A 25,984-nucleotide genomic window follows, 5' to 3' on the forward strand; every position below is an offset into this window, starting at 1 on the left:
AAGATACAGAATTCTGGATTGACAGTCTTTTTTCTTTCTTTCTGGGCTGTAAAGATGTTGTACTACCACTTCAGCCTTCTGTTTTCCAATGAGAAATCAATCATCATTCTTTTCATTCTTCTCCTGTATTTAATAGGTCTTTTATTCTTTGGATGCTTCTATGATTTTTCTCTTTATCTTTGTTTCTCAGTATTTGCTTATGCTAAGCCTACAGTGGTCATTTTTGTTTTGTTTTGTTTTGTTTTGTTTTGTTTCCTGCCTGGAGTTTGCTGAGCTCCTTGGATTTACGTGTTGGTCAACATGCATGTTTTAGAATATTCTCAGCCATCATCTCCTTAAATATTTCTTCCAGGTCAATCTCCTTTTCCTTTCTTCTGGGACTCCAACTATATGTATGCTAGTCTGCTACTAAGCCCACAAAAACAAGTAATTTCTTAAAACAGAATTTTTATTCCTGATATTTCCATTTATAATTCCAAAATTCCCCATCCATCCATGCACCTTGTTCACCTCTTCCACCAGATCTTTAATACAGAGGTTCTCAAAGTATGATCCCTAGACCAACAGCAACAGGACTACATGGAAACTTATTAGAAATGTAAATTCTTGAGCACTACCAAGACCTACTATATGAGAAACTTGGGGGGTAGAGTCCAGTAATCTGTTTTAACAAGTCCTCTAGCTGATTCTGATGCATACTAAAGTTTGCAAATCACTTATTTAATATATATATCACAGTATTTTAAAGTCAGTAATTCCTACAACTACACTACTTCCAGGTCAACTTAACAACTGGCTGCTTTCTATCTTGACAATAGGTCACATTTTCATCTTTGCATATGCCAGAATTTTTAATTTTATGTCAGGACATCATGTGTAAAAGAGCAGTTAACACTGAAATAAATAATAATTACCTACTCCCCCAAAAGACGTCCTTTCTTTTGTTAGGCTAGTAGAGAAGATGTCTGAGTCAATCTGATCTGCAGTTAAGATGCACCTCAGCTTTGTTGCAGTTCTACTTAGATTCAGTTCACCAATGGCTTAAAACATTTTGAGGGTAGGATGAGAACTTCCCTTTTAGCAGGGCTTAGATCCAAGCACCAGTGACTTCAAAGATCTGTTTATAGCCTAGTCACCAGTTTTAAACTATGGGAAATGCTTCTCTGATTTAGCTTTTCTGGTGACTGAAGGGTTTTCTTTGCTCTCTAGTCCTATCCTAGCTCCCTGTGCCTGAGAATTCTCGGTAAAGACCCAGGTTTCCTCAGAGGGATTTCTTCCAACTCTGCAACCCTGGCCCCTCCTCGGCCTCACACTTGGGAAAGGTCCTGTGCATCACAGAATGGATCTCTCTCAACTCTTCCCTGCCTCCAGCCTTAAGCAAACAGCACCCTGCACTCTGTGAAAGGCCTGTGGGTAAGAGCTGACAAGTTGGTCAAAACTCATTCTATGGCTGTATTCTAATCCATCACGCCAGCCTACACATTTTGTTAAAAGTTTGTTAAGCATTTGGCTGGTTTCCTACAGTGATTTTTCCTCCTTTCATTACCCCACCTCCATTTCCACCACACACACACATTGTGGGTCCCTTCTAGGGGACTAAAACAGAAGGAAATGTTACTTTCTTGATTTAGTTTGCCTAGGTTTCTTTACCTCTTCATCTCTAAGAAGTTTAGATATACATATATAAAAACATGATTTCGTAGTTTATCTGGTTTGTTCCTGAGTTAAGGGTAGGAGAGATGGTCTCTTGCAACTTCCTACATTCTAACCAGATGCAGGAGTCATAAGACAATTTACTTTTCAAAAATCATCAGAATATATAGGTTATATAGCTATAAACATTGTGATATGAAAATTTATCATTAGTATATACATAAGCACTAACTCCTCAGCATCAGGAGAATAAATCTTAAAACACAAAGAAACAAAACCTCTTAATGCAAGTAAATTTTCTGGCTTTATTCCAACTCTTACTTCATTCATTGCTTTATCTAAACTAATCCTGAGCCAAATTTGCTTTGGGAGGCTGGATTTCAGACGTTAGAAAGTTAGAATGGCATATATAGCATATATTATTTAAAAATCCCTGTGAGGTCTGGAACAGTATCACAAAATCAAACACATTAATATTTCTGCAATATACGAACGTTCACTTTCATGGAATAAATAAATACTATAAACAGTTTAAGGATAACACTGGTCCGGTTTTGCTGTCAAATGAATTCAATTCAGGTCAGGCTTTGCTTGCTGAATGTGTTATCAAAAAATATTTGTTTCTATAATGAATAGATAAACAAAATATGGTACATATATACAATGGAATACCATTCAATCATAAGAAAAATGAAATTATGAGACATGCTGCAACATAGGAGTACCTTGAAAACATTTTGCTCAGTGGAATAAATAAGAAACATAAGGACAAATATTATATGACATCACTTACAAGAGATGTCTAGAAATATCAGTTTCACAGAGACAAAATTGATTAGCGGGTACAAGGGATCAAAGTTTATAGGAAAGAGAAACTGAATGTTTGGTGGCTATGAAGTCTGTATAAATAAAAAATAAGAAAAAATAAAAAGAGTAAGGTATCTTATTATAAGGGAAAAAAGAGGTCTCTGAAACTCCTAATTTAGAATGTTTCTAGAAATTCAATCCATTAAGATGCTTTTCTTCAAACTGAAAAAAATAGAACCGTTCTCAGACTGAGGTTTTGGTTTACCAAGTTTTAGTCTATCAGTAGAATTTTTTATGGCAAAATTATACTCTTTGAAAACAAGAATAGATGTTATTTTTCAAAAAGACGTCTTTTCAGTGGTGCTATTGGTTCTGACAGAATTTTATCCAAGAAGCTGAGACCATGGGCCTGAGTTTCCTAGCTCAGAGAAGGCTGGATTAAAATTTGAGCAACACAATTTCCTTTTGTCAATTAACACAGCTTCTCAATTTATTTGCTATTAAATTTGTTAGTAAATGGAGCATCTCTATAAAATCATTTTTCAACATTTAAGGGATTTCTAAACCAGCTTTTGGGCTCATAATAGGATTTTTCACATAAAAAAGGTTTTTAAAATTTTTTGGAGTCATGAGATTAATAAAACATCACTAAATTAAAAAGAAACATTTGTTTCATACAACTTTTGCTTTTTCAATTGCAGTAGAGCTTTGTAATCTCAATTTAACAGGTACTCTACGAGTTCTTAAGTATGCAAAGTCCTGTTCAAGAATTGCTTAAGGGTTGAGGTAGGGATACAGATTGGGCTGGAGAATGGGAGAGATGAAGATAATCTGAAGGTTGGCACCTAGAACACAATAAACTATATTAAAAAGTAAGATGACTTCCATTAAACTGACAAAATGTTTAATTTAGAGTAGCTTTATGAAAACAAATTTAACAGATTTTCCTATATGAGGAATGCATCAAAATTACCTGACAATGGAAAATAGCTACATAAAATCTCAGGTCAATACTTCAAAGCATTTAGATTTACTAGAAATTTGATCATGGATTCTACAATTTAAACTAAGTGAAATTAGGGTCTAGTAGGAGACAACTCAGAAACAACTCATAACTGACCTCAGCTGTATATTCAATTAGCATGGGATTTTCCTTTTCTTTATAAATAATACTCAGAAAAAATGTCAGCCCAAATATACAATTAATGATAAATTAAATATTATTTTAATATGGTCATATCAGACAACTCTTGAAACTAGCACATAAATATATTTTAAATATTAAAGTGTAAATTAAAATAGCATAATTAAAATAAGGTTATCAAAAACCAGAAGAGCATTACATTATAGTTGTTAAGTGACTTGAGGAAATTGATGTTTTCAGCATATATATGTTCAAAAGAAATCCTACTAACAGACTGTCATATTAAATATCAGACTAATTAGAAAAATTTAAAATACACTGTATAAGACAATAACATGGTCAACAGGTCTATAGTCTTTTAAACCTAAAACAAATGTAAAAACAACAAGAGTTACCTTCAAAAAAATTATTCTTTGATCTAGGAGTTAACAAAAGATATTTAATTATCTGTTAACAATTGAGCTACTAAACTACAAAATAACTGTTTAAGACACATTTTCCCAATAACCATGTAAAATCCATTTCAAGGAACAGACATCACTGACTTAAGAAAAAATTCTTCATTCTATACTAGAATTGACCCAAATATGTCACCTGTTTAGTGATCCCTTTCCTAAGAAAAAACAAATAAATCAAATTAAAATAAGTAGAGTATCTCAATAAGAATGCAATTTATTTAAGGAAAACATACATTTTCTAGTATTCTAAAAGTAAAAATATTTCCAATGGAAATTTTCAGATTAAAAGAATTTTTTTAACTACCATCTGAAGTCAAATATATTCTGAACTGAATTACAGACATTAAATTCAATGATAGACTTGTTCCAAAGAAAAAGCAAAATATGATTAAAATGCAAAGAATTGGAGAGTTCTGGGAAGATGATGGAGCAGGGGAGGCTGGGTTCACCCCTATTGGGTTGAACAACAAGAGAGGGGGCAGAAAAAATGACCAGGACTGCAGTTCCAGGGAGTGACTGATCAAAGAGGGTCTTCAGCATTTCATAGAGACACCCTGGAGAGAAAAGGCAGGGACCTCAGGATTGGGGGGGGGGGGGCAGGGTGGGTCTGAACGGCCTCAAACCCAGTGGGGAAGGGTGGTGTTGGGCAGGAAAGTGCGGCTCTGGGGAAGCCGACTATTACTCCACTCCAGTCTGCCCCAGCAGCTAGCTGGGGAAACCTCCCTATACAGCCACGCAGTAGGCAGCACCCAAGGGGAGTTCAGATATGGGCCTAGCTGCCGGGCATGAAAAAGTGAACTCGAAGCACTGGGATCGGTCACCCTGTCAGGTGGCGTGAATAGCTGTCACTGTGAACAGCGGATCTGCCATGCACCGGGACCAGACTAGCCCCTGCGTTGCACATGCCATCTTGCCCAGCCAACCACCAAAGTTGGGGAGGGGACGGCCTGAGAATGTGGTTCAAGAGTGCCATCTGCAGGGAAGAAGCAGTGAGTGCAGTCTGGCAAACTCCCTGTTTTATTTTATATCTTTCTAATTTTAATCCCCACTCCTTTTTTTTTCTTTCTCTTCTGTGGGCATCAGTCTGAGTTCATTCCCAAAATATCTTGGGGTGTCTCCTTTTGGCTTTGGGGCCTTTTATTGCTGAGGGTTTTTTTTTTGGTTTCCTTCTCCGGTGCATGGACTTGGAGTCGAGTCTGAGACTCCCACATAGTGGGCTGGCATTCTGCCACTGACCTACCTCTCATCCCTGCCTAGCTTTAAAGGTACTCAAGTAGAATTCCACTGCCTGCATGAGAGCTGAGCCTTGGTTCGGTGGGGAATTACCGACAAAACAAGTGCAAAAGGGGACCATCAACATAAAACCAAGTAAACAGAAAACTTTAGACAAGTGAAGGAAACCACATTGCAAAAAACAGTTAATAAAATAATCAAATGCCACAAACACAACAGAAAATTACAAAACATGTGAAGAGAAAGATTCAGGCAGAAATGGACCCGCTAAATGACCAACTCAAAATACCAGAGGGGACACAGAATCTAGAACAACTACTCAAGGATATTTATAAAAACATAAAGGATAACAAGAAGAAACTAGGAGAGCATAAAGAAGAATTTGAAAGATTAAACAGAAAAATAGCTGATCTCACAGAGAAGAAAGATACCAAATTAGAAATAAACTAGAGACACAAAATAGCAAATTTGAAGAAGCAGAATGGAGAGTAAGTAGGCTGTAAGACTGAACAGCTGAACTACAGTGCACAAAAGAACAAATGGCAAAAAAGATGATAAAAATGGAACTGGTTCTCAGGGAAATGATGGATAACAAAAGGCAGGTATTTATAAGAATCTTGGTGTCTCAGAGGGAGAAGAGAAGAGCATTTACTCTAGCCATTTAGCTAGCAAGGTTAGCTGAAGATAGAATCAGAGAAAACATTCCAACCATCATAAAAGACCTAAATATGCAAATCAAAGAGGCCCAACAAACTCCATATAAAATAAATCCAAATAGGCCTAATCCAAGACATACTAATCAGACTGCCAAATGATGAAGAGAAGCAGAAAGTCCTGAAAGCAGCACAAGAAAAGCAAACTACTATATACAAGAGAAACCACAAAAGACTAAGTTCGGACTACTCAAAAAGCACTATGGAGGAGAGAAGGCAGAGGTAAATATATTTAAGATCCTGAATGAGAAACGCTTCCAGTCAAGAATTCTTTATCCAGCCAAGTCGTCTTTCAAAATTGAGAAAGAGATTAAGATCTTCAAAGACAAACAAAGACTGAGAGAAAAGGTCAACAACAGACTTGCCTTATGTTCTAGTTTGCTAGCTGCCAGAATGCAACATACCAGACACACATTGGCTTTTAATAAAAGGGGATTTATTTCATCAGTTCTTCAGAGGAAAGGCAGCTAACTTTCAACTGAGGTTCTTTCTTACGTGGGAAGGTAAAGGGTGATCTCTGCTGACCTTCTCTCCAGGTCTCTGGGTTCCAACAACTTTCCCCAGGGTGATTTCTTTCTGCATCTTCAAAGGCCTGGGCTGAGCTATGAGTGCTGAGATGAGGTACGCTGAGCTGCTTGGGTTATGCTACGTTGAGCCTCTCATTTAAGCACCAGCCAAGTAAGTCAAACATCATTCACTGCAGCAGGCACGCCTCCTAGCCGACTGCAGATGTAATCAGCAACAGATGAGGTTCACGTACCATTGACTTATGTCCACAGCAACAGTAGGTACCTTCACCTGGCCAAGTTGACAACTGAATCTAACTACTACAACTTATAAGAAATACTAAAGGGAGTCTGACCAGATAAAGAAAAAAAGACAGAAGAGGGAGGTCTAGAAGTGGACACAGAATTGAAGAGTATCAGTAAAGGTAATCTAACGGATAAGAAAGAAAGAGAGGGAGAATATAGAGATCTGGTAAATAAAAACTAAAGGATAAGATGGTAGATTCAAGAACTACTTTTTCAGTAATAACTTTGAATTGTAACAGACTAAACTCACCAATTAAAAGATACAGATTGGCAGCATGGATTTAAAAATATAATCTATCTATATGCTGTTTACAAGAGATGGATCATACACCCAAGAGCACAAATAGATTGAAAGTGAAAGGATAGAAAATGATGTTCTATGTAAGCTGTAACCAAAAGCAAGCACAAGTAACTACGTTAATACCAGATAAAATAGACTTTAAATGTAAAGACATCATAAGAGACAAAGGGCACTACATATTAATAAAAGGGACAATTCACCAAGAAGAAATAACAATCATAAATGTTTATGCTCCCAATCAAGGAGCTCCAAAGCACATGAGGCAAATATTGGCAAAACTGAAGGTGGTATAGACATTTCAACAATAATATTGGGAGACTTTAATACACCAGTCTCTTCTAAAAATAGAACAACCAGACAGAGGAACAACAAGGAAAGAGGCAACTTAAACGATGTGATATATGAATTAGTCCTACTAGACATATACAGATTGTTACACCCCAAAACACCAGGATATACATTCTTTAGGGCTCATGGGATGCTGTCTAGGATAGATCATATGCTGGGACACAAAAAAGAGCTTTATAAATTTAAGATTCAAATTATCCAAAGCACTCTCTCTAAATCACAACAGAATGAAGTTGGAAATTAACAATCACCAAAGAACCAGATAATCACCACAAATACATGGAGATTAAACAACAAACTCTTAAATAATCAGGGGATCAAAGAAGAAACTGTTAGAGAAATCAGCAAATACCTGGAAACAAATGGTAATGAGAATACAACATATCTGTTGAGAGGGAAATTTATTGCCCTAAATGCTTATATTAAAAAAGAAGAATGAGTAAAAATCAAGGACTTAACTGCTCACCTGGAGGAACTAGAGAAAGAATAGCAAACTAACCCCAAAGCTAATACAAGAAATAACAAAGATTAAAGCAGTGTTAAATAAATGGGAGAATATGGGCGGGCCACGGTGGCTCAGCAGGCAAGAAAGTTTGCCTGCCATGCCAGAGGACCTGGGTTCAATTTAGACATAAAAAAGAAATGGAAGAATAAAAGAACAATAGAAAGAATCAATAAAACTAAAAGTTGGTTGTTTGAGAAAATCAACAGACTCAATGAACCCCTAGCCAGGCTGAAAAAAAAAAAAGGAAAACACAAAATCACAAATCAACAGGGGGTCTTTGCCACGGATCCCAAAGAAATTTTAAAAATCACAAGAGAATACTAAGAACAACTATACACGAAAAAAAACAGACAATTTAAACAAAATGGACAAATTCTTAGAAACACATGAACTACCTATACAACCTTGAGAAGAAACAGAAGATTTCAACAAACTAATTAAAAATAAAGAGATTCTATCAGTCATAAAAAAATCTTCCAATAAGGAAAAGCCTAAGACCAGATAGCTTCACAGAGGAATTTTATCAAACATTCCAAAAAGAACTAATGCCATTCCCGCTCAAACTCTTCCAAAACCACGGAGGAAAAAGGAAGGCTACCTAACTCATTTTAAGAAGGTACCATCACTCTAATACCAAGACTGGATAAAGCTGCTACAAGAAAGGAAAACTACCAACCAGTCTCCCTAATGAACACAGATGTAAAAATTCTCAACAAAATACCAGCATATCAAATCTACTGACATATTAAAAGAATTACACCTCACGATTAAATAGGGTTTATACCAGGAATGCAATGGTGCTTAAACATAAGAAAATCAATCATGTAAGACAGCGCATTAACAAATCAAAAGGGGTTAATCACATGATTATCTCAATGAACACTGGAAAAACATCTGACAAATTTCAGCAGCCTTTTCTGATAAAAACACTTCAAACGATAGGAATTAAAGGAAGTTCCTCAATATCATACAAGGCATAGATGAAAAACCCATAGTTAGCATCATACTCAATGGTGAGAGAGTGAAACGATTCCCCCAAGATGGGGAATGAGACCAACATGCCCATTTTCACTACTATTATTCCACAATGTACTAGAAGTCCTAGCTAGAGCAATCAAGCAGGAAAAGACATAAAAGACATCCAAATAGGAAAAGAATAAGTAAAACTTTCATTTTTTGCAGACAACATGATCCTATACTTGGAAAATTCTGAGAAATCTATAGCAAAGCTACTTCAGCTAATAAACAAATGTAGCAAAGTGGCAGGTTAAAATATTAATGTACAAAAATCAGTAATGTTTCCAACACAGGTAACGACCTAACTGAGGAGACAATTAAGGAAAAACTTCCATTCAAAATAGCAACCAAACAAATCAAATATCTAGGAATAAGCTTCACTAGGGATGTCAAAGACTCGCATACAGAAAACTGTAAAAACTGATAAAAGAAATCAAAGAAGACGTAAACTGGTGGGAAGACATTCCATGTTCATGGATAGGAAGGCTGAATGTAGTTAAGACATCAATTCTACCAAATTGATCTAAAGATTCAATTCAATACCAATCAAAATTCCAACAACCTACTTTGAAAACTTGAAAAAGGCACATGAAAAGATACTCAACTTCCCTGGCTATTGGAAAATACAAATCAAAACCACAATGAGATACCATCTCACACACACCAGAATGGGCATTATCAATAAAACAGTAAACCACAAGGGCTGGAGAGGATGTGGAGAAAGAGGCACTCTGATCCACTGCTGGTGGGAACGTAAAAATGGTACAACCACTGTGGAAGACAGTTTGGCGGTTCCTCAGGAAGCTAAGTATAGAACTGCCATATGACCCAGGAATACCATCACTAGGTATCTATTCAGAGGATATGAAGGCAAGGACACAAACGGACATTTGCACACCAACGTTTATAGCAGCATTATTTACAATTGCCAAGAGATGGAAACAGCTCAAATGTCCATCAACGCATGAGTAAATAAACAAGCTGTGGTATATACATATGATGGAATATTATGCAGCTATAAGACAGAATAAAGTCATGAAGCATGTAACAACATGATGGACCCTGAGGACATTATGCTGAGTGAGATTAGCCAGAAACAAAAGGACAAATACTGTATGGTCCCACTGATATGAACTAACATTAATGAATGAACTTGGAGAATTTCAGTTAAGAACAGAGGTCATCAGGAAATAGAAATAAGGTAGAGACTGGGTAATTGGAGTGAAGGGATACAGATTGTACAACAGGACTGACTGTAAAAATTCAGAAATGGATAGCACAATACTATCTGATTGTAGCACAATAATATAAGTACATTAAATGAAGCGGAATTGAGAATGATAGAGGGAAGAGGGCTGGGGGCACATATGAAACCAGAAGGAAATATAGACGATAAAGACTGAGATGGTATAATCTAGGAATGCCTAGAGTGTAAAATGATACTGACTAAATGTAAAAAAATAAAAAATGTTTTGCATGAGGAAGAAGAAAGGAATGTCAGTATTGCAGGGTACTGAAAATAGAAGGCCATTCATATTTTAAAACTTCAAGAAAAATGTACTCTGAAATTTCTTGCTTTTTTGTATACATATATACTTCACAATAAAAATAGTTTTAAAAATGCAAAGATTTAAATAGATCTAGAAAAATTTTTAAATAAATATGTAAAATAATCTTGATTTGAAGGTTTGTATTGTTTTTGTGAAATACAATTTTAAAGAAAACCAAACCTGCCATATTCGTGTAAGCCCATGTTCTAATTTCTTTTTCACATAGCCACGATCAAAATTAGTCTCTTCGGTACCCATCGTATTACTTCCCTCTGAAAATAAAAGATGTTATATATTTTTAGATGTACTCAAATGTTTTCTTTTTCCAAATTAGTTCCATTTGGACTCTGACACACATAGGCTTATGTAAGACACTGAAAATATGCAGAAATAATATTATACATTAATACATAGGCCGCTAAAAATTAATTTTATTAGTTTTGCTACAATTAGATAAAATATTAAATTAAAATAATGCCTAATTATTTCAGGTACCTAATGACTAAGTATAAGAAAGTTAGTTTAGGGTGGGCCGCGGTGGCTCAGCGGGCAAAGTGCTTGCCTGCTATGCCGGAGGACCTCGGTTCGATTCCCGGCCCCAGCCCATGTAACGAAAAACGGAGAAACAGAATGCAATAAAACAAGAAAATGTTTAAAAATGTTTCCCTTTCTTCCTTCCTTCCTTCCTTCTATCCTTCCTTCCTTCTCTCTGTCTTTCCTTTAAAAAAAAAAAAAAAAAAAAAAAAAAAAAAGAAAGTTAGTTTAAAATTTAATTCACATTTCTATATTATATGTATTCTGATACAAGGCAGGATTTAGTAACTTCAAATTCTGTAATCTGCTGTTGTTTGTGAGCCAAAGTTGTTGTCTACAGATGTCCAGAGAAAGTATGTTACCAAAAACCACAAATTACTTCCATACAACTAAATGAAGCAGATGGAAAAAAAAAAAGTGACTTTTTTCTAAAAGGGAAAAATACAGTGGAAAACTAACAAATAACTAGTGTATATGAGAGAGATAATGATCTTTTCTACTTCTGCTATGTAAAAGATTTCATAGCATCAGAAACTAGGATACAGGTTACTAGGAGCGAAGGGAAGGAAATGGGGAGTTAAGGCTTAAATGGTACAGAATTTCTATATGGGGTGATGGGAAAATTTTATAATGGATGGTGGGGATGGTAGCACAACACTGTGACTGTAATTAACAGCACTGAATTATATATTTGAATGTGGTTAAAAGGGAATATTTTAGGTTATATATATGTTACTAGAATAAAACTTTAAATAAAAACATTGGATGTATAACATAAACAGTGAATCATAATACAGAATATCAACATAGTTAACAGCATAATTTTAATAATATTCTTTCATCAATTATAATAACGGTACCACACTAATGCAAGCTCTAATATAGTAGGGGTATATGGGAACTCTATTTTCTGCATGATTTTTCTGTAAATTTATACTTCTCTAATAAAAAAATACATTATTTTTTAAAAAGAGGATTTCAAGGGGGTATTTGAAAGGGTATTTACCACAGAGCAATTAAAATTTATATTCCTATAAAAACCTGTACATAAATGTTCACAGCATCTGTAATCTCTATTTCTAATAAAGAAAATCTGGAAACAACACAAACACCTTTCACAGGTGAATACCTGAACAAACTTTAGTACATCCAATCATGGAATACTAGTGAGTAATAAAAACGAATGAACTATTGATACCAGCAACAATCTGGATGGGACTAAAGGGCATTACGCTGAATGAAAAAAGGCAACAATCTCAAAAGTAATGTGCTGTAAGATTCATGTAAGCAACATTCTCCAAATGGCAAAATCATAGCAAAGGGTCAGTGGTTGCTGAGTGGGGGAACATTGTGGCTATTAAAAGGTAGCACAAGGGGAATTCTTTGTGGTGATTAAACAGTTCTGTATCTTGACTGTGGTGACGGTTACATTAATCTATAAATGTAACAAGCTATCATAAAACTACGTACCAAGAGAAAACAAAAGCCAAGCGTACATGTAAAACCTGGTAAAAATTCAAATAAAATCTGTATTTGAGTTAACTGTATTATGCCAATGCCAATTTCTTGATTTTGATCATGTACAATGGTTAAGTAAGATGTTATCACTACAGGAAGTAAAGGAAACATGGAAACTACTATTTTTGCAACTTCTTGTGAGTTCAAAAACTATTTCAAAACAAAAAGAATTAAAAAAACAAACAAAATTAAAAAGAGAAGGGAACATAAATAGATCTAAGCTGATCTGAGAACTTTTCCCTTTAATAACATAAACAGCTTTACCATGATGAATAAATAGATACTGTTCCCTAAGTTCTTGTCTTTTATCTAAAGTATGTGATAATACTGTTTCACACTTTTCCTTTGGTTTCTTCTTAATTAATGTACTACATGTATTAGAAAAGGAAAAAGAGATGCTGAAATGTCTCAATAGTTTACTTGTCCAGAGAACACTAAAGGTTGCGAGAACAGAATAAGCTTTGTAGAAAACTGAAATCCCAGTGAGGCCAGAAACTTCAGATTTTTTTTAAAAGGGAGGGGGGACAGGTACAAGGGTAGTTCAGTGGTAGTTCGCCTGCCATGCAGGAGACCTAGGTTCAAGTCCTGGTTCATGCACCTCCCCAAAAGCAAACAAACAAGCAAAACAAACAAAAAGCAAAGAAACAAAAATTCAACAAATGGTGCTGCAAGAAAAGAAAAAAAAAAAAAAAAAGGGAGGGGGCAGCACGTTATTATTCATTATTATTATATTACCTGTTTCATTATTATTATATTACCTGTTTCCCCCCTTATTAGAGAAATTGTGGGTTTAACAACAATTACACATAAAACATAGATTTTCATTTACCACCCCACCACCAACACCTTGCATTGGTGTGGAATATTTGTTACAATTGACTATAGTACATTTTATAATTGTACTATTAACTAAAGACCATGGCTTAACTTAGGGTTCACTGTACAGTGTAGTTCCATGGGTTTTTTTAAAAAAATTTTATTCTGTTACCATACACATAAACATTTCCTCTTTTAATCATATTCAGATATATATTGCAGTGCCATTAATTGCACTCGCCATATTGTGCAACCATCACCATATCCAGTACCAAAACATTTCTATCATTCCAAATAGAAACCTGTACATTTTAAGCCTTAACTTACCATTCCCTATACCCATCCTGTTCCCTGGTAACCTATATACTAGATTCTGGCTCTAAGGTTGTGCTTATTCTAATTGTTTCAAATCAGTGAGATTATATAACAGTTAACCTTTTGTGTCTGGCTTATTTCTCTCAACATGTTATCTTCAAGATTCATCCAAATGCCCATCAACTGATAAATAGATAAATAAAATGTAGCATATACATACAATGGGAACACTATTCAGCAAAAAATGAATGAAATCTTTATTATAATTATCTTTCAATTTATTCTCTTTCATGATATTGACAGCAACCGGTGTAAGTACTTTACATTCTCTCTAAACTTCATTGCAACACTACAGGATAGATGAATTACCAGCCTAAATGTCTTTTGGATTTGTTTTGTTTTTCACCCTTCCATTTTAAGGAGCAAACTGAGGCCTGGAAAAGATATAGTTAATGCTTCTAGTTTGGTAAATGGCAGTCAAAATCTGAAGCCAGATTTTTCTTATTGCAATGTCCATGCTCCTTGAAATACATAAAGGTACAAAAGGTAAGGCCTTGGGGTAGGGTAAGAGTAATGGCCTGGAATCCTAGTTTTCAGGGCTCATTTTTCTGCTTCCTTCTCTCCTTTCTCTTTCCTCCTTCCTCCTCCTGAATAATATTTCTAAAGAGATGAAAATCCCTTTATAACTTACCTCTCTTATTTTATGCTATCTATATTTATAAGCTTCTTAGGAGTCAAGACAAAGACTAAACTTCTGTCTTCTTTGCTATCAAAAGCCTAAGCTTAGTCAAACATTAAGATTGGGTGTTTCCTCCATCCACCCAAACACAAAAACCAAGCATTTTAGAAATTATAATTTACTTAAATTGTTTGATTGAATAACTACATTAAATTGATACAATTTTACCCAAAAGAAATCGAAAGCAGGGACTCAGATACTGGCACACCAGCAGTCATAGCGGCATTATTTACAACTGCCAAAAGAAGAAAGCAACCAAATATCCAACAGCCAATGAATGGATGAATAAAATGTGGTCTATACATACACTGGAATATTAATCAACTATGAAAAGGACTGAAATTCTGATATATGTGACAATATGGATGAGCCTTGAAAACATCATGTTAAGTGAAATAAACAGACACAAGAGAGCAAATGTTACATGATCTCACAAATATAAAATAATTAGAATAAGCAAATTCATAGAATCAGAACCCTGAATACAGGTTACCAGGGGCCAGGCTGGGGATAAGAAAAGGGAAGCTAATTTTGAATTGGTGCAGAGTTTCTGCTTGGGATAATGGAAAAGTTTTGGTAATGTATAGTGGTGATGATAACACAACAATGTGAATATAATAACACCACTGAATCATATATCTGAAGGTGTTTAAAAGGAGAAATTTTGGGTGGTATATATTTTGCTAGAATAAAAACTGAAAACAAACAAACAAAAACCAAAAACAACCACAGAACTCAATCAACCCTAATGTAAACTACAGACTACAGTTAACAGTACAATCCTAATAATATTCTCTTATCAATCATAACAAAAGTACCATACTAAAGCAAAATGTTAAAAATGGGGGCAGGTATAAGGGAATTCTATATTTTCTGTACAATCTTTCTAGAAACTTACAACTCTAATAAAAAAATTATGTGATACAAAAAGTTTGTTCACTATAATTTAATTTTGATTAAATTATGAAATCATGAATTACTTACGAAGTATTCTGAACATTTCATCTTAGCCATTGTTCAAAGATAAAATATATAATTATATAAGTGAAGCAATGTAAACATGTCTAATTATAAAAATTTCTCAAAGATTTGTTCTTTATTATTTAGCTGACTACATTACAGTCATTTAAAGTTATATCTTCCATTCAATGACGGCTATTTTAAAACATCCAAATCTCTTACGAAATTTTAAGCCCTGCTATATTTTCAGGAAAGTATCAATGAAACCATTAATTCTTAGACTCTAGCTTTATTAGTATAATGTAAAAATTAGCCAAATAATTTTTTTAATATTGGACGTTTAACATTAATTTCCCAGTAAATTTACAGTAACAATATATTAGTTTAAATACTAAATAAAAATATACAGTAAAAGATCAATGTATTACCTAGCTTGTGACTAAATATCTTTAATAGCCAAAGAAAAAGCCCTCTTCCAGTAATTCATCCTAAGGCCATCAGCACTTATTCCTGCAAAGTGCTGCGATCTGCCACTTAAAAAGTGGCCCAGTTAAATCCAAAGGTAATGGAGCCTTTATAGCAGATGAATCATTTTCTTACATAAATATTTAACCGATGGTTACTACAGTCCATGAAATCCTAAAGTCACGCTTGCCTCTTTTCCTTCTCCTTACACTGAAATGTGGCATATTTATATTTCAATATTTAAAATAAAATCAAAATAATGGCCTACCAGAAGCTGAAGTAGTATCCTCATTGTCATGATTCTCATGCCATTCCATAGTCCTGTAATAGCTAAGCATAACTTCCCACAATGCTTTGCAGAGGTCAGCAAGGCATGGAATATAGCTGTCTGGTGTAACGTGCTAAAGAAAATAAGAAAAGTCAGCTTTCAAAGTGTTCTGTTTAACATTTAAAGTTAATTCAAATAACATATTACGTTATTAATCAAATTCACTCAAAAATCAGAGATAATTAAGAAAATTTCTTCCACTAACATATCTAAATAGGAAATTCAATTGTTAGAAAATTCTTTTCAAGTAACTCCCATTTAAACACAGATTTTAGTAATCATTAGGAATATCAGTCCGTATACTACAAATTAAATTATATTCATAAAACTAAAATTTCAAAAAAAATGACTTAATTAGCAAGTATTCTCATAAACAGCAGTATAAACATCCCCAAACTTATTTTTCAAAGACATGCCTCTAAGCATGCAAACACTGCATCTTCATCCTTGAACTCAAGTCACAACTAAGATGGTCAGTTTTACCATTCTTGCACTTCAATTATGTCAATAAAATAAATACCACTGACAATCACTAAACTCTTTAAATCACATTAATAAAGATTTTTTAAATCTGACAATAAAATTTCCAAATGTTTTACATAAATATTGTTATGGAACAATATATGTTTCCAAATCATCTCCTTCATGGGAATGCATGAAGCTTCTCGCTTCATTCTTCGTAAAAACTGTCAGTTCACTCTCCATTTTTTTCTGTAGACAGAGTGATACCTCTATTCTATTTTACAAATTGCCCATGTGTCAGAATGCAGCCCTGGCTTCATCATTTGAAACTGGCTAGCATTTCTTCAGTTTGTGACAGAACTACCAACAACTAATCATGCTGATACAACACTAAAAGGCTAAGACTCTAGTATATGTCCTCTGAAATAAACAGCATGGAAATAAGCTGTACAAAGTATAGCCATGATATGGTTGATTCTCAGGACTGTTATTACAGGTAGTGAAAATTCTCTGTCTTTGAAAAAGCTTTTGCCCCCCATAAGGGTCTCTATTTCCTCTTAACAACTCATTTACTAAAACATTAATTTAGCAATCAATAAGAATAGTAACTTGTATGACTTAGTATACTTCATGTAAGTATGCCAAATCTTTGAAACTAAACTGGGAGGTAGTTAAAGAAAAAAAAAAAAGAAGCTAAGTTCCAGAGTCAGACTACTGGGGTTTATACCAAGAATGCTAAGATTGTTCAATCTTTTTAAATCTATCAATATATTTCACTGTATTGATAGACGCAAGGAAGAAAAAACAAAAGATTGTCTCCATAAATACTAAAAAATATCTTCAACAAAATCCAATGCTTATACCTAATAAAAATGCATGAGAAAATAAGAACAAATGGATATTTCCTTAGGATGAGGAAACTCTAAGGAATAACCACTGTGGTCAAAAACAAGGGAAGGATGCCCACTATCTCCATTGCTATTTAACAATATTCTGGAAATACTGGGCAAAGAAAATAGAATACAGAATTCAATTATAGGAAAAGAAGACATACAGCTAATTCGATTTGCAAATGACATATACATAGAAATTCCCAGATGATCAATGAAAAACTCATTCAGTAACAAAATGCAGTGGGATAGCAGGTTATAAAATTAACATGCCAAAAATCAATACCATTCATAAACACAAATAATAAGCATTTAAAAAGGTATATTGAATGGGAAAAACTCATTGACAATAGCAATAATGAAAGATAAACATTTCAGGATTAAACCTTACAAGAAATTATCAAACCCACTATGGAAAACAAAACAAAACAAAACAAAACTACAATACATTCATGAAAGCCATAAAAGTACACTTGAACAAATGGAATGATATCCCTTATTCTCGGTTAGGGTGTTCCATATCATCAAAGTCTGTTGGTCCTCCCTAAATTAATTTATGAATTTACTGAAATACCAAAGAAAAAGTCCAGAAATTGATCCAATCTCATCCAAAAATCTGGTATTTGATAAGGAAGGTATCTCACATCACTGGAGCAAAAACAGTCTTTTTAGTAATTGGAATTATTTTAATAATCGGGACAACACAATTTCCAACACAGCTGAGTTGGAAAAAGATAAAATGAAACACGTTTCTCACATCATACACAAGAATGATATCCTAAAGGATCAGAGACTTAAATGTAAAAAAATAAAACTATACTAATACTAGATGAAAACAACTATCAATTTCTCTTAAACCTTAGGGCAGGGAAGGGCCTTCTAATTGACAATACGTCTAAAAATTGCATGGCAAAAATAAGGATAAGCAAGTCAAAAGACAAACTAGGAAAAATATTCACAACATATATCAAAATAAAGGGCTAGTAACACAAAATTTTAAAGAACTTTTAAAAATATATTTAAAAAAAAAAACCTTAAAGAAATTTTTAATATCACAAACTTTCAAGAGTTTGTGCCAAAAGATCAACAATTCTGCAGAAAAATGAGAAAACACATGAACATCACACACTTCACAGAGATATAAAAATAGCCCTTAAATATATGAAAAGATGATCAGCTTCACTCAATAAGACAAACGCAAAAACTAAAGCCACAAGGATATTCAATTTCTCACCCATCAAACTGGCAAACTTCAAAGCTTGAATGTATACACTCTGTTGGCAAGACTATGGAAAACAGGCACTCTTATACATTGCTGCTGGAAGTACAAATGGTGCAGTGTCGTTGGAAGAGAATTTGGCAATGTCTAAAAACTGTAATGTGCATTTATTTACCCTTCAACTCAGCAATCCCACTTCTGGGAATTTATTCTGACGAAATATCTTAAAAAATGCAAAAATATGTACGCACGGGGTTATTCATTGAAGGATAATTTATGACTGTAAAATATCGGAATCTATCTACATGTCCAAGCACCAGAGACTGGCTGAATAAATTATTATACATACACACTAAAGAGTACTATGCAGCTCTAATAAAGAATGAGGAAGAACTCATACAGAATGATTTACGGAAAACAACAAACTATAAACAAGCCAAATAAGAGTGTGTATATTTTATATTTGTATTTTTTTCATATGAAAGTAGAAATTTTTTGAAATGCATACATGAGATTATCATTATAAAAATAAACACAGGAAGAATAAACCAAAAAGCTAGGTAACCTGAAACAGGATGAAATGAAGGAATACAGAAGGGACTGACACTTTTCTGAGCATACCACATTGCTTATAGGTAGGCTGTTCAGATAAACACATGGCTAACAAAGATCAATATAAAATATTTTCACATATTTATGCCATATTTTAAGTAATTTCTCACATTTACTTTTACAATTACTACCTTTACTATGTGGTAGTCTTGATTTTTTTTCCATGATTTATTTTTACCATATCATTGCACCTAACCCGTATCTTAAACTAAACACACACAGTAAAATCCCAGACAGAAGTATAGGGTCAGAGAAAGACTGAAAGCAAAGGGCAAAGCAAAGCGAAATCATAAAAAGTATTGGACTGAAACTCAACAACCATTCACCTGAATAAAGGTACTCCTCTAAAGGTCAATTAATCCAACTTTTATAAACTCAACTTTGCATAAATTTATGTCTATATTATTCATATAAATGTACTCTATTTGTATTCCAACTTTCCTTCTGGTAAGTAAGAGGAAGGCTATATTCGTCTTATGTTTCCCAAAAGAAAATTATGATTATACAAATAACATGTTATACAGTTCACCAATTAACTTCTATTATACTTGTTATAGTTTAATAAATCTAATATTTGAAACTTAGAACTACTACCTTCTATTTTTCACCCCAACCACTCTCTTGCTATATTATTTGTTTATTTATTTGAGGAAAGGAGGCCCTTTACTATGTCACCACATGGAGATCTGCTAATATTTTATGGGTTTGAGTGAGATACACACACACATACACACAACATATACGGGAATATTTTTTCAAAATAAGTTAGAATCAGGTAGTAAAGTTCTAACAGGCTTTCTCTTACTAAACCAAGTCAAGTGTAAATAATTCACAGACCTAACTAGTCCACGGCCCACATTTAAAAGAATCCATATTTTATTATCTTCAAGATGTTCATATGTATGAACATCTAACTATATGCTGAGCACCAGATAACAATATGATTCTTCGTTAAGTTAATATTCTTAAATAGGAATGAATGCAGAAATCCATTTACTAAATAAATATAAATAGTTTAAGGAGAAAAGGCAAGGTGGGTAAGTTAAAAATAATATTTTCATTAGATTTAAGCCTAGATGTGTTATCTCTGTACTTGAAGACTATGCCAGCAATGAGTTTAAAGAATCATTTCATTTTAGAACTGGACTCCCAAGATTACTTTCTGGGCGGGCCACAGTGGCTCAGCAGGCAAGAATCCTTGCCTGCCATGCCAGAGGACCCAAGTTCGATTCCCGGTGCCTGCCCATGTTAAAAAAAAAAGATTACTTTCTGCTCTAACATGCAGCCAACTGACAGCAACTCTCAAAGATGAACGTTTCTTGTGTTTTTCACAAACTAAAACTAAAACATTAGCAACTAGTGTTCTCTCATTACTTTATACCAAAATCACCTCCAAAGTTCAAACAGAGAATCTTACTCTCAGAGATGGATAACCATAATCAAAGAGATTTAAAAAACCGAAGGAACAAATAATTGTATAAATCTAAAAATAAAAGGCAAAACCAAGAAGAGATCCTGGGTTTCTGAATTAATAACCCATACAACTTCCACTGAGATATCAAATCTTCACACCTGCAGACCACAATGGACAAAAGTCTAGATAAGGAACTGGAAGCCCTGGGTCCCGACTGGCACCAGTTCCATAACTTACTAGTCACATGACTTGAGACAATAAACCATTCTGGATCTCAGTTTCACCTGTAATAAAATAGTGCTAGTGGGCAGTACAATGGTGGCTCAGTGGCAGAATTCTTGCCTGCCATGTCGGAGACCCAGGTTTGATTCCTGGTGCCTGCCCACGCAAATAAAAAAAAAAAAAAAAAAATAGTGCTCGTGATATCTGGGTCTGCATCCCCCACTATTGGTTTGATTCCCTCACTGATTACTAAATACCTAATATTGCAACTCAGTTCAAGTCTCAGTTAAAGGCCTTCATTTATTATTAGACCAGGAATACAAAGGCAAAGGGGTACTATATTGTGAGTCCATTTCTTGTAACTATATCATAACACATATCAATAATAACAATGGAAGCCTTTAATCAATCCATTTAGAAAATATTCACGTACTTAGATATCCCAAAGAACAAAATAACGTATCTTGAAATAAAAATGAAAGTTAACAATAGTTAAGAAACAAATATTTCATTAGCAAATATATATCTGTGTTTTAGAGCTATTTTCCACTGCCATTCTTTGACAGCAAGCTAGTAGCATCAATTATTCAGTGAAGGTAAAGGAAAAAGAGAAAAGACAGTCTTTTAGAAATATCTGAAAAAACAAGGAGAAAAGCAGTGAAATTTTTAGTAACCTCAAATTTAAAAAAAAAATCCACAGCCTCTATAGAGACAACATACATGTCCAGTAACTTTGGTGATCATAAAAGGTAAAAATATGCTAGGGACCTGGATTTGGAGAAGATTCACAATTCTGAACATTACAATCCAAAAAGCTAACTGCAGCTTTTCCACTGTGCTAAAAATTCAAGCATCAAAATAGGTTCCTGAGCACTTAAATCCTGACCAGTGATTTCACAAAATCCACAAATCTGATTTCCCATCTCATCACTATCAGCCACTTCATATTTCAGGATAACATTTGGCATCTTCCAATTCTATTAACCATATTAACCCAACTGGTAAAAATAAAAACGATAAAATTAGTTTATTAATGTCAGCAACATCTCAATCTTGTTTATAAACAGTAAGTTTAAAAAGAATCTAGAAATCATTTGCAAAGAGTATAAATTCAGAAATGAACATAAGCCACTTTTCTGAAATTGAAGCACACAGTAAAAGGATGTCATCTTTTGGAAATTGCTTAAATGCAAAGTTAAAGATGAATATGAAAAAAGAAGGATGCTAGATTTAATCTATAAATCTAAATAGAGAATTCTCATTTTATAGTTTATTTTTATACCTATCAGAAATCACTATTACCTACAAAAATTTCAGGAATACCTTTTAATGTTAAAACAACAAAATAAAAAATCAGAAGAGTCCTTAAAGGATTATTTTATTTTTGTTCATGTTTAGAGTTATCATTCTAACCATATCCTGACAAAGGGAAAAGATGTTTGGCATCCTCACAGAGATCCAGATCTCTAATCCATTCCCTCCCCTCCCCCATTCCAAATGATAGCTGGATTTCAAAAACTAAAAAAGGGTTATTAGTATCCTTAAATGAATGCTACTAGTAATGTGAGCAAACATTAACAGAAGCTGCTGGGGAGACTACTGCTTATCTAGAAGGCTTCTGGAAACATCCCACAGGTCAAACAACACTAAGCCCAGGGAACAAAAAACATCTGAGAGGCTGAACACTGGACCAAATAAGCATCTGGGCCAAGTGGTTTCAAAAAATTACACATTTCAATCTAATCTCTAATTACTTCTATTAAGTGCCAAGCTATACAAAATATGAATATCGTAAGCACTTTATAACCACTGGAAACCAGAGAGGTGGCACCATATGGTGGAAGTATTGAACTGGATGTCCAATGTTTGGATTTGGTGCCCAACTTTTCGATGTATTAGGTCATGCCTTATGCATATCATTTCATGTCTCTGGACCTCAAGGGTTAAAGCAAATACCCTTGAGTCTCTGTGAAGCTTAAAAATCTATGACTCTCCATAGATAAAAATATGCATGTACTTGTAGCAAAACTTTGCTTGTACTGGACTTGGTTCATTTATGATTCAAAAGCAAACATGAGTATCATTAATATTAAATATGTGCATACACAAAAAGGCATATGTTATATGTATGATATAAATGATCCCAACTTGGAACTAAGTATCTGGTATCTCTACATTCTGAAATAGACAGAAGGCTCTCCTTTAGTTCCATTCTCAGGTTTTTCTAATTGCTGCTAAAAAGCATTATTTAGATAGCTTAATACTATAAAACAACTAAAGTATGTAGAATCAGAATATATAATTACCTTTCAAAGTTTCAATTGATAAAACGCTGACCTCTTGTGCTGTTTGAAGTTATCAAACACAAAAGGCAGTATGTAAATATAAAAACACTATCAACATAATAGCGTTTCTTGGCAGTTTTCAAGGAATGGTTTTCTACCAGTAATTTAATTTTTGTTTCTGCTGGCAGCTGCGTGCCATCCTCTAAAATGGGTTAATAAAAACAGTAAAATGCCAACCCCTCCTTCCCAACCTCTGCCGCCGAACACACAAAATCTAGCAGTCTAAATCAAGGGTTTTTAAAACCTGAACAGCAGAGATCTTGCCATAATTGAGCTGATTTCAAGGGTATAAAAAACCCCTCCATTTCCAGGCAAGGGGAGAGGGGGAGGTTAGTTACCCAAATAACTACAGCCCAAAGCCTGTATTCTATAGGCATCCACTAGTCCTAAGGTGCATCAAGAAACAGTGTTCCTTTTATCTACCTTATCAACAGATGAGTAAAATATACAGAATAAAAATAAATAATAGGGGAACAAATGCTAAAATAAACTTCGATTGAAATGCTAGTGATCAATGAAAGGGAGGGGTAAGGGGTATGGTATGTATGAATTTTTTTCTGTTGTCTATTTCTTTTTCTGAATTGACGCAAACGTTCTTTCTAAGAAACGGTCATGATAATGAATATATGCAACTATGTGATCATATTGTGAATTACTGATTATACATGTAGAACAGAATGATCATATGTTAAAAATGTTTGTGTTTCTTTGTCATATTTTTTTTTAAAATTTAAAAATTGATAAAAAAAAAAAGAAACAATCAGATCACCATACTGAAATACAGTTAAACAAAGTCGAAAAACACATGTTCCTTTCACCTGCCTGTCCTCTCCTACTCTCAGGCCATTATTCATATTTCCTCTATATTCCTAGACCCAGCCAGGAATACAGAAATCCTTTAAATCCCAATTGAAAGCTGCAGGTTCCTCAGAACAATAAAACAGTTTTGTCTTCCTTAGAAACCTTAATTAACTGTGTTTACTCCTTGACACTTAATGCTTTATATATATTGACACTTAATGCTTTATATATATATATATAAATGCCCACACACAAAAAAATGCATACACACACTAGAGAACACTCTACTCAGAAAGATAAAGGATCTAACCATAGCCCAAGACAGCTCGCATTGCTTTAGTTATCCGTGTTGGGAAAGGCATTCATCAACCATGGGCCTTGAGAGTTCCTGCATGTTTTGAGTATAATAAGAATGCAAGGCCCTGATTGCTCTTTTACCCACACCATTCTCAGGATGTATTTCCAGGGAACGACCTTGAAAGATGAGGTAACATCTTACTCCAGACAAAAAGCAGGCTTTCTTCACTTAAAAGCAATGAATTCCCCAAGCTCAATGTTCCTCTCCTATAAAGCAACTTACCACAAGTATTCATCTAAGTCCATTTGGGTGCCCCTGTGAGACTTGAAGACACAGAGGAACTAGGACAAATAGGAAGCTCTAGCTACTACTTTTGCCCAAAGCAATAAAGTGTTTTGACTCTCTCAGGAATCTAATGTCTTTGACCAGCATCCATAAAAAAGTATAGATTGTAGCTTCCAAGTAAGATAAAATTTTAGACCCTTCACAGTTCTTAACAATCCTGAAAGTAAGTGGCAGGGAAAAAGGAAAAGCTGGGTAAACTTTCCTTACCTATATTCTACTCGCTCAGTTTTTTTCACTTTTTTGGGGGGTGCATGATGCGGGAATCAAATCCGGGTCTCTTTCATGGAAGGCAAGCATGCTACCACTGAATCACCTGTGCACCCTTATTCTGATACATTAAGTTTTAATTTTAAAAACTGCTGCAATCTTTTTATTTTACCTTAAATATTTAGAAATCAATACACAAATTCATATATAAGAAAATTAGACATAAATACCTGATGAAGATAAATCTGACAACTGCTTTCCTAGAGTATTCTAAAACTGACTAGCATGCGCCTTCAAGTAAATACTAGTCCTCTAACTGAAAAGGTTTCTTTCTTCATCCAAATGTTCACATTTGCTGCTTCCAGCAAAAAAGGAAAGGTCCACTCACCTACCAGTCTAATCAAACAAATTAACTTTAGCAGTCAATAAAATGCCTCAGTTTCATTTCCTTCACATCCCAAATAAGATGAGTGATAACACATATTATTCTTGATTTACTACCTCTGGTATCTGAAAATTATGTCGTTAAACTAGTCACCACTCACGTGTTCAGAGAAAAGGAAAACAGCAGACACTGCTGATAAGGAATGCAAATTGAAACATACTTTGTAGAGGGCAATTTTAAATATAAACCCTTTAGAGTATAAACCCTTTGACCTTGTAATTTCATTTCTCATGATTTTTCCTAAAGAAATAATTAAAGATATGTGCAAAGATATAACTTCAGGAACATTTACTACAGTATTCATAATGACAAAAGCTAGAAATAGCATAAATACCCATTGAATAGGAACTGGTTAATTAAACTGTCAGATAGTCTTAGACAGAAATATTGTCAAGTTATTAAAATTTAAGTGAGTAGCATATTTACTGAAATAGAAAATTGTTCATAACATAATAAATAGGGGAAAAAAGTTATGGAAGAGGTATCCAGGTATCCAAATTTTAAAGGC

At 34.1% G+C, this 25,984-nt stretch overlaps 1 protein-coding gene across 6 annotated transcripts in view; it reads right to left on the minus strand.

The window, feature by feature from the left end:
- The window catches only part of VPS50 (VPS50 subunit of EARP/GARPII complex), a 182,926-nt gene that overhangs the window by 97,641 nt on the left and 59,301 nt on the right, over window positions 1-25,984 (minus strand). For 5 of the 6 annotated variants that reach the window (XM_077123771.1, XM_077123730.1, XM_077123741.1 and 2 more), the window contains exons 13-14: window positions 16,157-16,289; window positions 10,722-10,813 (exon numbers count right to left, since the gene is read on the minus strand). In XM_077123771.1, coding sequence (XP_076979886.1) covers window positions 10,722-10,813; window positions 16,157-16,289 — 225 coding nt within the window. The remainder of the gene's footprint in view (window positions 1-10,721; window positions 10,814-16,156; window positions 16,290-25,984) is intronic. The other variant, XR_013160549.1, reaches the window with a different exon arrangement.

This window comes from Tamandua tetradactyla, chromosome 1 (assembly GCF_023851605.1).
Source record: "Tamandua tetradactyla isolate mTamTet1 chromosome 1, mTamTet1.pri, whole genome shotgun sequence".
NCBI classification, from domain to species: domain Eukaryota; kingdom Metazoa; phylum Chordata; class Mammalia; order Pilosa; family Myrmecophagidae; genus Tamandua; species Tamandua tetradactyla.